Raw genomic sequence first — 13,509 nt, 5'->3', positions numbered from 1 at the left:
AATTACTATTGACATAAAACTATTTACGAATCATTTTGTATTAATGTGATTCACCACAAATCAATGTATAGTGTTAAATCTAGGGTTTGACTTTACTAGACTAACAGTGTTGGTTTGGTTAGAACTCACACGTAACATGAAGAAGATCTAACATTAGTTTAGGAACACTGAGAATTAATGGGATTTACTTGTAAAAAACTCAAACATAAGAGAAAAAAATAAATAAAATCTAAGACACATCCTTTTTGGTCAAAAAAATAAAAAATAAAAAATTCAAAGGCGCTTGGAAGTTTGAAGGAAGACAAGAGATGATGAACCCGGTAACATGACAGGAGCACACGTAGGCGCTTAAAAGCTTCTGACGTGGCGTCATCTGATATGTGCACAATGTATATAAACTGTGTTCTTCATTTTATGCCAGAAGCCGGCGCGAGTGTAGAGAACGGCAAGCCCTAGCGTAAGGGAGTTGAAGGAGGTTTCCAGTAGTTCCGATCAGGATAGCAGAGACCCGTTGTCTGTGAGCAATGGAGATGCCACAGAATGATTTCGATCGTCTTTTGTTCTTTGAGCATGCCCGGAAGACCGCAGAGGCAACTTATGTCAGGAATCCGCATGATGCAGATGTTTGTATCTTCTACTCTTAACCTATTCCTTCGTGTTTTCTTGTTCACTTTCTAGGGATCCAACATCTTATTCATCAAACAAATCTTCTTCTATTCGTTCGCCCAAGTCTATCTATTATAGATTGAATGGTAGTTAAACAACGACGGCTGTTTTGTGAGTTTACTGCTATCTCAAAAGGTCATCTGGGACGGTGGAGAATCTCGCTTAAAATTTTGTTTTGAAGAAGTGGTCGAACTATAATGCACTGGAATTTGTGTTCTTCATTGTTACCAATCTAATTGATTTTTCTTTTTTGTTGATTTGTTTCCAGAACCTAACGAGGTGGGGAGGAGCTCTTCTCGAGTTGTCACAGTTCCAAACTGTCTCCGAGTCAAAGATTATGATAAACGGTAAGGTTTCTCGTCATGTTAAAATTTTCAAGGCGATAAACACATATTGACTATTCAACGTAAAAATTTTAAGGTCGCTCGTGTTAATCTAATTGGATTCTATTACACTATGTTATATTCTCGCAGACGCAATTTCTAAATTAGAGGAGGCTTTGGTAGTTAATCCAAAGAGGCACGACACACTCTGGTGCTTGGGGAACGCACACACTTCCCATGCTTTTATGAATCCTGACCATAGTGAGGCCAAGATTTCATTTGATAAAGCGTCTCAGTATTTTCAGCAAGCAGTGGATGAAGTACATCCTATATCCTCTATTCAATGTTTTTTTAGTTCAATGTCAATTTTCCATCCTATGTTTTATTTTTATCCATTAGGGAGGATTCAGTAATCTGTTCTTTCGTAGGATCCAGGGAACGAGCTTTACCTCAAGTCTTTAGAGGTGACCGCCAAGGTACGCCACTTACCTTGTTGTGGTTTTGGTAAACTGTTCTAATTGTTTTTGTTTAGCCATGCATGCTATGTCTTATTCCAGTCGCACGCATTCACCATTATTAAATCTTACTGTTCAACAATTCTTGGGCATCTGACAATTCTTTAAGTTTCTTTGCACCGCGGTCGATCCAGTGTCTTTGGCTAACTCAAAATGTCATGGTTGTACATGTCTGTTGAAAATTCTAAATCTCTGGATATTTATCTTTCTCTTAAACCCTTTTATAGATGGTCTAGGCATCTTGGTCTATTTGGAGTTGTTGCTTTACAAAGTCGAATTAACCGGGGTATTTTTCATTTGAACATAGGAGCACGTTTTGATGTTGCTAGATACTGTTTCAAAGATAACAAACAGCTGGAATAATATTCTAGCAAAATGAGCACAGTAATTTTCTATAGGAAGCCTCAAGGTGTGAGCCTGGTTTGTCTGTCAAAATTGCAATTTCAAGCCTCATGGTTGTAATGTTACTTACTCTGATTTTTTATGTGCTTGTTTTCACTCCGAATGCTCTTTCTCTTCCTTTCTTTTTCTCCCATTACTGAGATTCACAAGGTCCATGAACAGAACAGACATACATGGTTTTCTGGTTGTTTGAGCTATTATTGAGTTGACATTTCTTTTGGCTCTGTTTGTGGGACGTTAAGTGAAGGAGAGCAAAAATAAAATGGTGACTTTTCTTTTTTTAACTGATAAATGCTGTTGTGCAATATTTCAACTATAAGTAAAATGTGAAATAAAATTCCATGGTTTTGAATATGAAAATTAACAAGGTGGAGTTTGAAAAGTCTAGCTTTCATACTTGTTGAGATTTCTAATCACAATTGCAGAAGTTTGCACTTTCTTTTTCAGCTTCTTAGTTCCCTCGTTTCCTTTTCCTCTCAGATAGAGAGCTTGTGCTTAGTTAGTTTTGTTCGTTTTATATGTTCTAATTGTTTTTGCATGATTAAGCTTGCCTCCTATATATTATTTGTTTCATTTGTTTGAATTAATATTTGAATGCAACATTGTAGTCAATATTCTAGTGTTGTTGCTTTTAGGCCCCAGAATTGCACATGGAGCTCCATAAGCACGGGATTAGTCAGCAAGCTTTGGGGGGAGGGTCTTCAACTTCTTCAAATGTGAAGGTACATACTTTGCAAACCCTTGTGCAGGTTTGATGCTATTGTTATCCTGCGATAAATTTTCCTCCCCACTTTTCACTAACTCTGAACCTCTGAGACTATTCAGATTTGGAGCAAGAAAGACACTTAAACTAAACATACACTCATAAACTATGAGGGTTTTCCGTGAATTTGTTAAGAAGACACTTAACTTAACATACCCTCTTTTAACTATAGGGGTTATTCAAGAATTTGTTTTCTTTGGATGATCATATGACTATATTGACGAAGTTGCAATCTTGTGCTTCTCTTTATATACCTTCCCATAATTTTTTCCTTTCTTGGATTTAAAATAGTATCAAATTGTGTAATTCATATATTTTCTTTCTGACATATCCTGTTAGGTTTCTTTTCTGAATTATTACATTGTGTCTCCCTTACAATATTTTTATTTTTATTTTTGGGAGTTTCCTCTCTGCTAAGGCTCAACCAACCCATTTGGACAATCTTAAACTGCATTTCGTATCTTATGTGCTAAATTTGTTTTGAGCCAATATGTTGGGTTCTGCTAAATCTCTTGCAAGGTTTTGTTATGGCTTGGATAAGCATAACAATAGTTCTCTTTTGTAGTCTATTTCAAATTTGCAGGGTTTTTTGGAATGTAACAATTCTTGGTGATTTGGATTAGAAGAATGTGATAATTTGGGAATTTGTTAGTGGAGAAGTGGTATGGAATATGCAAATCTTATGCTTGCTGCCGACCTGCCGTGGTTCTTATTCTTCCAAGCTGGAGCATTTCATATGTATACTCCACCTTGGAGGGGATCGTTAACAAGTTGGGGTCATAACCATGGGTGTGCACATAGGTTATGACTCACAATCTTTGACTACAACCTTGGACATGTGCTTTCTGTTATTTCTATACAAGTATATACGCTCACATGCAGATGCACATGGATTTTTTGGTTTTATTATGATTAAGTAATTAATACAGAGTACAGCTTCCCTAGTAGTAATGCTTAATTTTGTTTAGTTGGTCTTAAGTTCTAGTCATTTTAGAATAAGTTCAAATTTTGAAAGTTATAAAGAAGAAAAGAGAGAAATAGTGGAGTAAAATATTTGGAAGTTGTGCTTCATGTTTTCTTTCTATGCGTGCTTTCTATTTACTCTTACTCCTCTCTCAAAAGTTTTAAATTTGATTCATGGATGAATGAACTACAAATTCTGTTGCTTCATTCATATTTCAAAGTGGCTAGATTACACTTTGTTTTGGCCTCTTTCATCAATTAAAGCAATGAGTTTTTTGTTTTTCCTTTCCTTTTCTCAGGATCTTCTCTATAACTTCACATTAGCCCAATAAATATGATAGAAGTAGTGGTAAATTTAAAAAAGGAAAGAAAAAAAGGAGATCAGTGAATAAAAATAGATTGGAGAAGGGGAGATTGGTGGAGATATGTCTACAATTTTGCGAATGCTTACAGAATAAAAATAGAACTAACACGTAGAAGATAACTTTTGGATTTCAGAAGAAGAGTATAATAAAACCATGAGTGGGCATTCAAGTACTATCCATTAAGCGCATGATAAAACCTGAAGCCACTATCACTTTTGCTAGAAGATCAGTTTGGAATAAATTGTCTTTTATCTTGTGGGGACTGTGTGTCTTGTTGAAAAGAGGAAGCCAAGTCTTCGAATTTTCTTTACTCTATTGTAGCAGAGCCAAGTCTGAATGTGATAGCAGCACTGAGGAATAGAGGAAAAATGCGACATGGGATGGTTAGTTCATTACCTGAGGCACGAATCTAAATTCTGTCTTGAATATCTTGACTTTTTGAGTCAGGGATTGAGTTTGGAGGTGGCGATTTGAGTAGACGGTTTTCCTTCTTCTGATGTCAAGAGGATCGTCAGTTCAGATTCTTTGGGGAAGAACTCAAACTTTTTTCTCTATGTGCCTAAGATACATTGAGTGGAGTGGTTTTGGCTCTTATTTTAACTTATAGTCGGAAATAAATTTGCAAGGTGCAAACTCGTTACAAATGTTGTCTGATCAATTCGTTGGGTGCCGAAGGAACCGATGAAGAGACCATGATATGTGCCTCCACCGTATCAGAGAAAGTAGGAGCATGTTGTCACAAGATTTTTCGCCAAAGGCTAGAGGCAACCATCGACTTGTTCATCAATTCTGCAATCGAATATGCTTTTGATGAAACTTACTAGAAGAATAAAGAGCTCGACATTATGGGAATTCAAATACCATCAAGAGTGATTTTCACTTTCAGTCTCTAGACAAAACCAGGATTCCATATTATAGTATTGATCCAGTTGGAAATCTTTCGACATAATATATTGGGAGGAATTCTTTGAAAAACTACATACCTCTGATTGATTACTAATCTTTATCTGTTGGAATTGGAATTGGAATAAAATAAGCAAAGAAAATCTTGACCTACCTGCTGCCACTGAGTGAAGGAATATTTTAAACAAAAGATACTCGTTCTCAATTAAGAGAACACATGGAACAGTCATATTGAAATCTCAACATTCAAAATGCAGTTCATCCAAGTCGGCAAAGTAATTAGACATTCGAAGAGAACAAAATATGTGAACTTGCAGTTGGAGATTGCAATAAGTTTGTCCATATGGTTCCCTTTTTTTTCATTCTCCTGGGAAGACGCCAAACCTATTGCATAGTGGCCTCTAGGTTTTGTTGTTGAAAAGAACTTTTATATTACGGTAATAAATTAGAAATACAGCTGATAAAAGGAGGCATTGATTGTGTTGTTATGAATAATATTTACAGGAAAAAAACAAGAGAGGTAACTATTTGTAGAGAGACTTAACTTTTGAGGTAAGGAGGTATTAGTTAAAGAGTTGCAACTGTTGTTAATAAGGAAGGATGGTAAAAAACAAGAGAAGTGACTATTCATAGAGAGGCATAACTTTTGAGATAAGGAGGCATTAGTTAAAGAGTTGCAATTGTTGTTAATAAGTAGGGGTAGTTTAGTCCGATAGAAAAACATTATAGGAAAAAAACAAGGGATGTGACTATTTGTAGAGAGGCATAACTTTTGAGGTAAGGAGGTGTCAGTTAAAGAGTTGCAACTATTGTTAAAAAACAAGAGATGTGACTATTTGTAGAGAGGCGTAACTTTTGAGGTAAGGAGGTATTAGTTAAAGAGTTGCAACTCTTGTTAAAAAACAAGAGATGTGACTATATGTAGAGAGGCATAACTTTTGAGGTAAGGAGGTATTAGTTAAAGAATTGTAACTGTTGTTAATAAGTAGGGGTAGTTTAGTCCAATGGAAAAACATACCATAATTGAATTCGGTTTTCCTTTTATATAGTAGTATAGTAGTATGATTTGTTTCCTTTTTGCTTGTAGCTCGGGCATTAAGCAATATTTAGGTAGATCAGATTCTATTCTTTGTTATAGGTTACTTTCTATATTTGGATGATTGAACGTAACTAGATCTAGGATATTTTCCAGATTTGGATTCTTTCAGTGATCTTAGGTTTAGTCTTTATGTTATTCTACGTCTAGCATTTATTCCTGCCTTTAATTAGTTGGGGGGAAATTTGGTATTGTAATTGGATTTAAATCTATATAAAAACATAACCTGCAATTTGGGAGGGGGGAAAACCTAATCGCAGGCTGCCTTCTTTGGCTTGTAGCGAACACTCTTCCTCTGTTTTTCTTATCCAATTCTTTCTCCTTTCTCAGTCCCTAGGCTGGTTACGGGTCCTAATTTCTGACAGTTTTAAAACCTTATACTAGTGCATCAATGTTGACTTCATTATGAGACCTTGGCAGGAGATTGGAGATTGTCTGCTCCCATAATCCTGGCTACTTGATTCTTCTCCCTATGGTGGAGAAGACGGGCTAGTTCAACTTTGATAAATGCTGGACAGGGAAATTTGGGCAGGAAATTGGTGGTCAATGAGACATAAGATCGCATCCTTGGTGGTCATGTGGTGTATTTGGACTACTTGTTGCATATTATCCATCTATAGATGAGTGATAATCAGCTAATTTGAGTTGTCTTGGATTGCAGACCTGTTAACTTCAATTTGTTGTTGGTAGAGGCTGAAATTGTTGTTGATTGCTCGGGAGGAGTTTTTATGGTTCTTACCATGGTGGTAGATCTCGCGATATATCTCGTTTTTTGACATAGATGAGACAAGATGGAGGTCGAGAGCAGAGAGTTGGGATATCTCGCTCGAGATCTCGCCATATCTCGCCATATCGGAACTCTCAATTTTTGCATTTTTTTTGTGGATTTTGGCTGAATTTTCACTTGCAACTACTATTATTAAATCATAAGTTTATAAGACAAGTAGAGAATAAACTTATGATTTAATGACTTATATAGAACTTCTAATGGTTGTATAGTTTTATTATTCTATTATTGAAAAATTAGATTGTGATACTTATATGGATGGAACTTTGATAACATTAAGGTTGCTTGATGCATTTGATACACTTGCTTTTCATCTATATGCCTTAAAGGTTCGATATTACATGTTGTATAACCTTGCATTCCTTAATCCTACAACATTTCGGTTTCATACTATTGATAGACTTATAATTCATTTATAGGGTTGTTTTCTAACAAATCCAAAGCCACCAATGTGTTCAAAATGCCTTAAATAGTATAAATACCAAGTTTCAACCCAACTGGGACCCTAAAATCCACCAAGATGGGCCATTGAGTTGATGCCAAAAAATTGTATATCTCGACCGAGATCTCGCCAAGATGGTCGAGATCTCAATTTTTCTAGGAGGCGAGATCTCGCTCGAGAGTGAGATCTTCTACCATGGTTCTTACTTGCTATGGAATTTGTCATTTGATTTTAGGATGGTGTCTGTTTTGTACAAAAGTATTCCCTATTACTCTTTCACCGTAGTTATTATCCTCCTCTATCTACTATAAGTCCACTTTTTAATGGACAATAGGTCAGAGCTTTAAACAGAATTGTATATTGTGCTTCTATAGCTAGAACCTTGTAAGCGTTAACTATACTCTATGTGCCATTGTCATAGTTCAACTTCATTGAAATCTTGGGGTAGAAACAATGCAGAAAGTTTCTGTTTCATGTATCATTATTATTATGTTTGGCTCCAATTTGGTGCATGGCTCCAAAACTTCTTAAGGACAGTTGCACAATTTTTTACCCTCTCTCATTATCCCCAACTAATAGCTATAGGGAGCTTGACAAGTGAAAACTACATTTAGCTGATCTCAGGCTTAGAATCCAGCCACTGCGTTACATCTAACCTTCTGAAAGTTTTAGCTGGATCCAGTGAGATCCCAATTGTTTGGTGTGTCTATTCTTGAAATGAGTTTGTGGCATTGGTGCATGTGGTTACAAGTTAGTGATACGAACTGGGGGGCTTTCCATAACAAGTGGATGCATGGTTGTGACAGTAATCTATTTTTCTACGGGCCACGTATTTTTTAGATGCATGAAGCTTGTGACGATACAGAAGGCAATGGGTCTTCTAATATTCCCTTTTTAATACTATTAAGGTAAGACCTTGCTTATTTTTGTAGCCTCTTCTCTTAACTTGGTAGCTAGGTTCCCAAACGGTAAATGTTTCACAAAGATCAAGGAACAACTGGAAAATGACCCTTAACCTCCTCTTGAAGACTCGCTCGTGGTGTGAGATGGATCCATGGAAGCTAAAAGAGAAATCAAAATGAATACATTGCTACAGCTTGTGGAATTTAGTTCTGCTTCTTTGTATTTGAAATGATCCCTAGACCTTGTTGTTAAGAGGTGGAGGCTTCCGGTAGAAGATGATTGCATCATCGTCATCGTCATGAAGTATAGACAGTGACTTAGTGGAGCAAGTTACATAGATCCTTGCCCACTGATTAGCTTTATTTGAGATCATACTTGATGGAAAGTCTAAATAGTTAATGTCTTTCTTCACCACTTCTCTCAGTCTAAATAATGCACGTCTTTCCTCGCCACTTCTCTTAGGGTCAAATCACTCCATACTGTAGCATCCCAATTCCCAAGGTCTTTGTGGGACATGGCCATCCGGTCTTTAGATGATTTCTCATAACTTATCAAGTATCAAAAGCCCCCAAAATGAGCTATGACTATGGCTGTAACATTCTTGCTTCTGCTACACTTATTTTATCTGTATGGCACTTTTTAACTGCCCAAGCCCAACATCCTACCCCATATATCGCTGCTAGTCATTTGCCTCTCATGTAAAATTTTTCTTTAAAGGAATATGTTGGTGACAGAGCAATCTGGATGCACCTCTCTACTTTGCCCATTATATGTGGATTCTCTTTGAACATCATCTGCTACATCACCTTTTTTATTCATGATTGGGCCAAATGTCTAAAAATACTGACTTTGCGATATCTTGCTCTGATCAACTTTCAATTTTTCACTTCTCATTCTACTTATCTTAAGACCTCTTGGGTCCAAGTGTGATTTCCATAGCCTCCAGTTTGTGCTACTCGTTGTTCATCCTCCAGAACAATATCATCAACAGAAGACTATAGTATGGCACCACATTTTAAATCTCCTTGGTGAAATGGTCCATGATAGGCGTAACAAAGTGTCTTCTTTTTAGTTGGTTCTTGATGTTGACCGTTTGTAATTGAGATTTATATGTGTTGGCCACCACAGTTCTCACACTATTCTTAATTATATCGACATACTTATTTGAAATGCTTCACTTCTAGGGTGACTCTATCAGAAACTTTTTCTGAGTCAACAAAGACTGTAGGGAGATCCTCCCTGTTGATTATAGATCTGGTCATGAGGTATAAGAGTCCGTAAGTACATGGCAGTTTCTTTTTTCAGGTGTGCTTCAGTAGATTCCCTGTTAATCTCATAGTATGAGTCATCAGCTTTATGTCTCTATAATTATTGCAGCTTTGAATGTCACCATTATTTTCGTAAATTGGAACCACTATAGTTCCACTTCAGTCATCTAGTGGTTTTCTTGTGCTCATGATTATTGTTTCCATACATAGTTAATATCAAGATGTTGCCTGGGCTTCCAAGCTCCTTGGTCACCTTTGGTCCATAGGCACTGGGCCAGCTAGAGTTTTGGACCCTTGGCAACCCTGTGGTTGCCTTCTGTCTAGATAACCATGCTTATATACTTCTGTTGGGATTGCATCTGGGCCTGGGTCTCTTATTAGGTTTCTTTGACGTAGACAGCCTGTCTTCTGGGCCACTATACTCAGCATGTCTCTTTGTTGGGATATGGAATTACTCTTTCTACCTTGCCTTGATGTCCTCATTCGGTCATTCCTCTAGGGTATTAAATAGGAAAACCACAGATACCTTGGGTTGGGTTTTGGACGTGTTGGACCTTGGTCTATGGCTTTTCAGTATAGTGGGAATGGTGATGAACTTAAAATTAAGGGCAGGAGCTAGGGATTCAGGTTTATCTGTTAGTTTAAGTTGTCCTAGTTAGAATAGGAGGTGTTCAAGACGTTTGCCGGTCATTTGGTCAATTAATTAGCTAATTCGATTACTAGGTACGGGCTAGTTCTATCAGTCACTTTTGGAGTTAGGTTCAAACTTCAAACATGTCCATGTGTGGATTCTTTCCTGTGCTCTCTCACAAAAAGTGAGGGCCCCACATATGATGTTGTTCTATATTTAATAGTTCACTTTGGTAAGTTCAAGGGAAGGGTTTTGGTGGGTTCCTGGTTCCGTTCTATCTCCATGTTAATTCTAGCACATTCAAGCAGGCCAGATCTTCTGTCTTCCTCATTCTGTGATACTGTGTTATCTTACTATACTCCAGCCAACTTCTAATTGATACATACTTGGTACTCCAAGTGCTTCCCAGTTTCTGTCCTTGACTTTGAGCTACCTGCTGACGCATTCTGGATCAACTGGGGGCTTTTAGTACTCTGTGTGAGATTCATCCGTATGGTCAATCTGTATTTACTTATTCTTTCCACTTCTGGAGGACACAGAATGTAGGTTCACAGTTTTGACTTATTGAGTTTTTTTTGATGGATTCATGGCTTTCTACTTCATGACAGTTTTGACTTATCAAGTGTTTTTTGATGGATTCACGGATTTCTACTTCATGATTTTGTATTTCATATAGTTGTAGTTGTCTTGTGCCATGTCAGCATATATGCCGATCCAGTGGTTAGCAGCCGATTTATACTTTTGAGCTCGACATTGGCTACCACCCATTAGATCAGAGACATGTTCTGAAGTGATGCAACTTCAGCTGTAGGAAGTACATGATCAGGAAGCAGGGGCTAATTTCACCAGTAGATAAGGGATGGATGGATCTTGTACTGCAGATTTGACGACCAGGCCTTTAAGGCTTTAATACCCTCTTTTTTGTGTGTGTGGAACTGGTAGCTTTATATTAGGGGATGGGGACTTATATATTAGGGAGTGGGGACTATTAAGAGAGTTGAACCCATCACCTCTTCACTGTGCAATCCTTTGATGGTAGGCCTTTGCTGCTTTGACAAATATCAAGTAGGGCCTGCTGCTGGGTTTAACAATATATCTATGTTGTGACCGCCTTCCTTTTCTAAGATCTTTGAAGCTTGTTGTCTTGCACTTGGTTTCTGGGTTGAGCTAAGTACAAGCATCTATTCTTTTGTTTCAGGCATCAAAGAAGAAGAAAAGCAGTGATCTCAAGTATGACATTTGTGGCTGGATAATCCTTGCAGTTGGCATTGTCGTGTGGGTGGGAATGGCGAAGTCTCATGTTCCTCCACCACCCCCTCCAAGATGAGAACATTAAACAGTTGAGCCATCCTTTGAGTTGAGATGGTTGTATTTGAATTTTCTGTTGCGAGGTTTTACTTCAGCCGGAGTTTCTTGAGTTGATCTATGTAGAAATAGAAATGCATGTGGCACGAAGGGAGGGCACATCAAGCTCGAAGTTCTAATTCTAGATGAGTTCTAGCTGAGAGCTGTTGGTGCCTAAAAGTGTGGTTATCCCTCCCTTTTTTGTCCATTCTATTTAAAGAGGGAAGCATCCTACTGGTTTAGTAGTTGGACGGTGTTAGATGAGATGAATTTAAAACAAAACCGGATGATATATTTTGTAGTTTTTTTTTTGGTTTACTGTAAAACCAGCCATAGTGTATTTCCTATCTGATTTATAAAATTTATTGAACACCGGAAATCTTAATATCATTCTTTCCTGGCATCCCATCTCAGAACTTGATTTTTATCTTTGAAAAAAAGGTTAAAAGACTTGAGATTATGAGCAAAGGAATTAGTCGATTACCAAACTCTGGGTACAGGAACTCTCGGTGTTTTTTGAAAAGTGGAAGTCATTTTCTTTTCCTGAACCCGATAGATGGAGTAAATCCATACTTGTTCAGAGGGGAACTGGGATTGTTAATCTGAGGTGTTTCAAGAATTTGCAGGACAGTGTCTGCATATGAAAATGTTTAATTAGATCTGAAGTCGCCATTGATAGAATTGCAGGTTGAACCAATCAAAAGAGCAGGTTGGAGGGAAGAATCTATCTACCCAACTGAATTTGATTGAGATATAGACGACTCGAGTTCTTTGTTTCCTTCTCTTCAGTGTTTCCTCAACACTGCTGGTTGGCTGGTTGGCTGGTCTTTGTTACACTGTTGGTCGCATTGTTTCCACCGTCTCCACAGAAGTATCTAGTTCTATTTTGAAGAACTTATGATGCCAGCATTATAATACACAAAGTTCATGTGTTGATCATATTGTCGGGTATATTTCTCTATCCTCGAAATTCCCAAGGAGAATATGACATGTTGGTTAGGCTGAAATTAAGCTGATGACATAATTCTCGGTGGTGCAACACTAAGTGATACTCTTTGATTACCATTCAAAACATGTGGTGGAAAAAGCAAGCAACCAATACAAGGTACCCTAGGATTGAAAATCATTACCTGGAAAGTCCAGTTGCACACTTGATTGGTCTTCTGCAGATATGTTGTGTTTCTTTCTATTGTCTTCAAGGCAAGTGCTCTGTTTTCCTATAACATCTGTGCTTGTATTTTTTAATGTTTGGAATGCTTCTTCCGGATTCAATAGTTGGGTATCTGGCATGCACCTCATATCTAGCTTTTGTATATAATAGGAGAAACTGCTGGAAACTCTAACCATTCAAATTTTTTGTCCATCTTACATTTTTCTTGGATGTCTCTGGTGGGTTGCCCATATCTTCATTGATCATGTTAAAAAATACAATTGGATATGATCTTCCCAGATTTCTTAATTAACAGTATAGCATTTCCTTAAAAAGGGGTTCATAGCTACAAGCCACTTGGAGTCTAGGAACAGTGACCTTGGCTGAGGAGGTCTCTGGAGATTGAGCTTTAGAAAGATGTTATTGGGAATTACACCAAAATATAACTACTTTCATCTAATCTATGCAAGTAGGATTGGATGATGTTGTCAGTGGCTAACTTTCTTTTAATGGAATTTGCCCACTTCGGCTAAGCTGTCGTGGAGTAGCGGCTCTTTAAAGGATTTGTTCATGCGTGCCTTCATGGAGATGCCGTGATCACTAGCTGTTTTCTATATTATATAAAGAAACCCCACTTTCCAAACTTTTTTCCTTTGTACAGAGTTCTTTCAAAGTGATCATTTAATCCAATTTTCGAATCCTTGATTGGTTGATTATATGAGAATGATACTTCCTGCGAAAATGAGTTGGTGGAAAGAGAAAGGGTGTCTCAATTTATATTATGGTCTTTGGTACAGTCGTTCATTCTTTTCTTTCAGGATAAAAAGATTTCTATAGTGTTTGCATGCTCTCTTAACTAAAGCCACAATATGAATCTACAGAATGTTTTTCTTTACACAAATTAAAGGGAAACCAGTGCATCTACACGTTAGCTCTAAAATCTTATGTTTTCAAATTTCCCACTTTATGGGTGGAGTGGTAGGTTTTG

At 37.4% G+C, this 13,509-nt stretch overlaps 1 protein-coding gene across 1 annotated transcript; it reads left to right on the top strand.

The window, feature by feature from the left end:
- Positions 1-404: 404 nt before the first annotated feature.
- Positions 405-12,151, top strand: LOC149006334 (mitochondrial import receptor subunit TOM20-like). The gene is made up of 6 exons (XM_089165186.1): positions 405-623; positions 935-1,013; positions 1,140-1,309; positions 1,418-1,465; positions 2,542-2,628; positions 11,226-12,151. Exons 1-6 carry the CDS (start codon positions 525-527, stop codon positions 11,352-11,354), a joined length of 612 nt encoding a protein of 203 aa, XP_089021312.1. The 5' UTR covers positions 405-524; the 3' UTR covers positions 11,355-12,151.
- The last annotated feature ends 1,358 nt before the right edge of the window (positions 12,152-13,509 follow it).

This window comes from Hakea prostrata, chromosome 8 (assembly GCF_041222555.1).
Source record: "Hakea prostrata isolate BN-2017 chromosome 8, UWA_Hpros_2, whole genome shotgun sequence".
NCBI lineage: Eukaryota > Viridiplantae > Streptophyta > Magnoliopsida > Proteales > Proteaceae > Hakea > Hakea prostrata.
This window is presented reverse-complemented; position numbering and strand designations above follow the sequence as displayed.

What these genes read in the sequence shown, in the direction of transcription:
- LOC149006334 (XM_089165186.1), top strand. Translation starts at nt 525, where the DNA reads ATGGAGATGCCACAGAATGATTTCGATCGTCTTTTGTTCTTTGAGCAT. An exon ending in GTCAAAGATTATGATAAACG is followed by an intron (nt 1,014 to 1,139) that starts GTAAGGTTTCTC and finishes ATATTCTCGCAG; the next exon opens with ACGCAATTTCTAAATTAGAG. An exon ending in TTCAGCAAGCAGTGGATGAA is followed by an intron (nt 1,310 to 1,417) that starts GTACATCCTATA and finishes GTTCTTTCGTAG; the next exon opens with GATCCAGGGAACGAGCTTTA.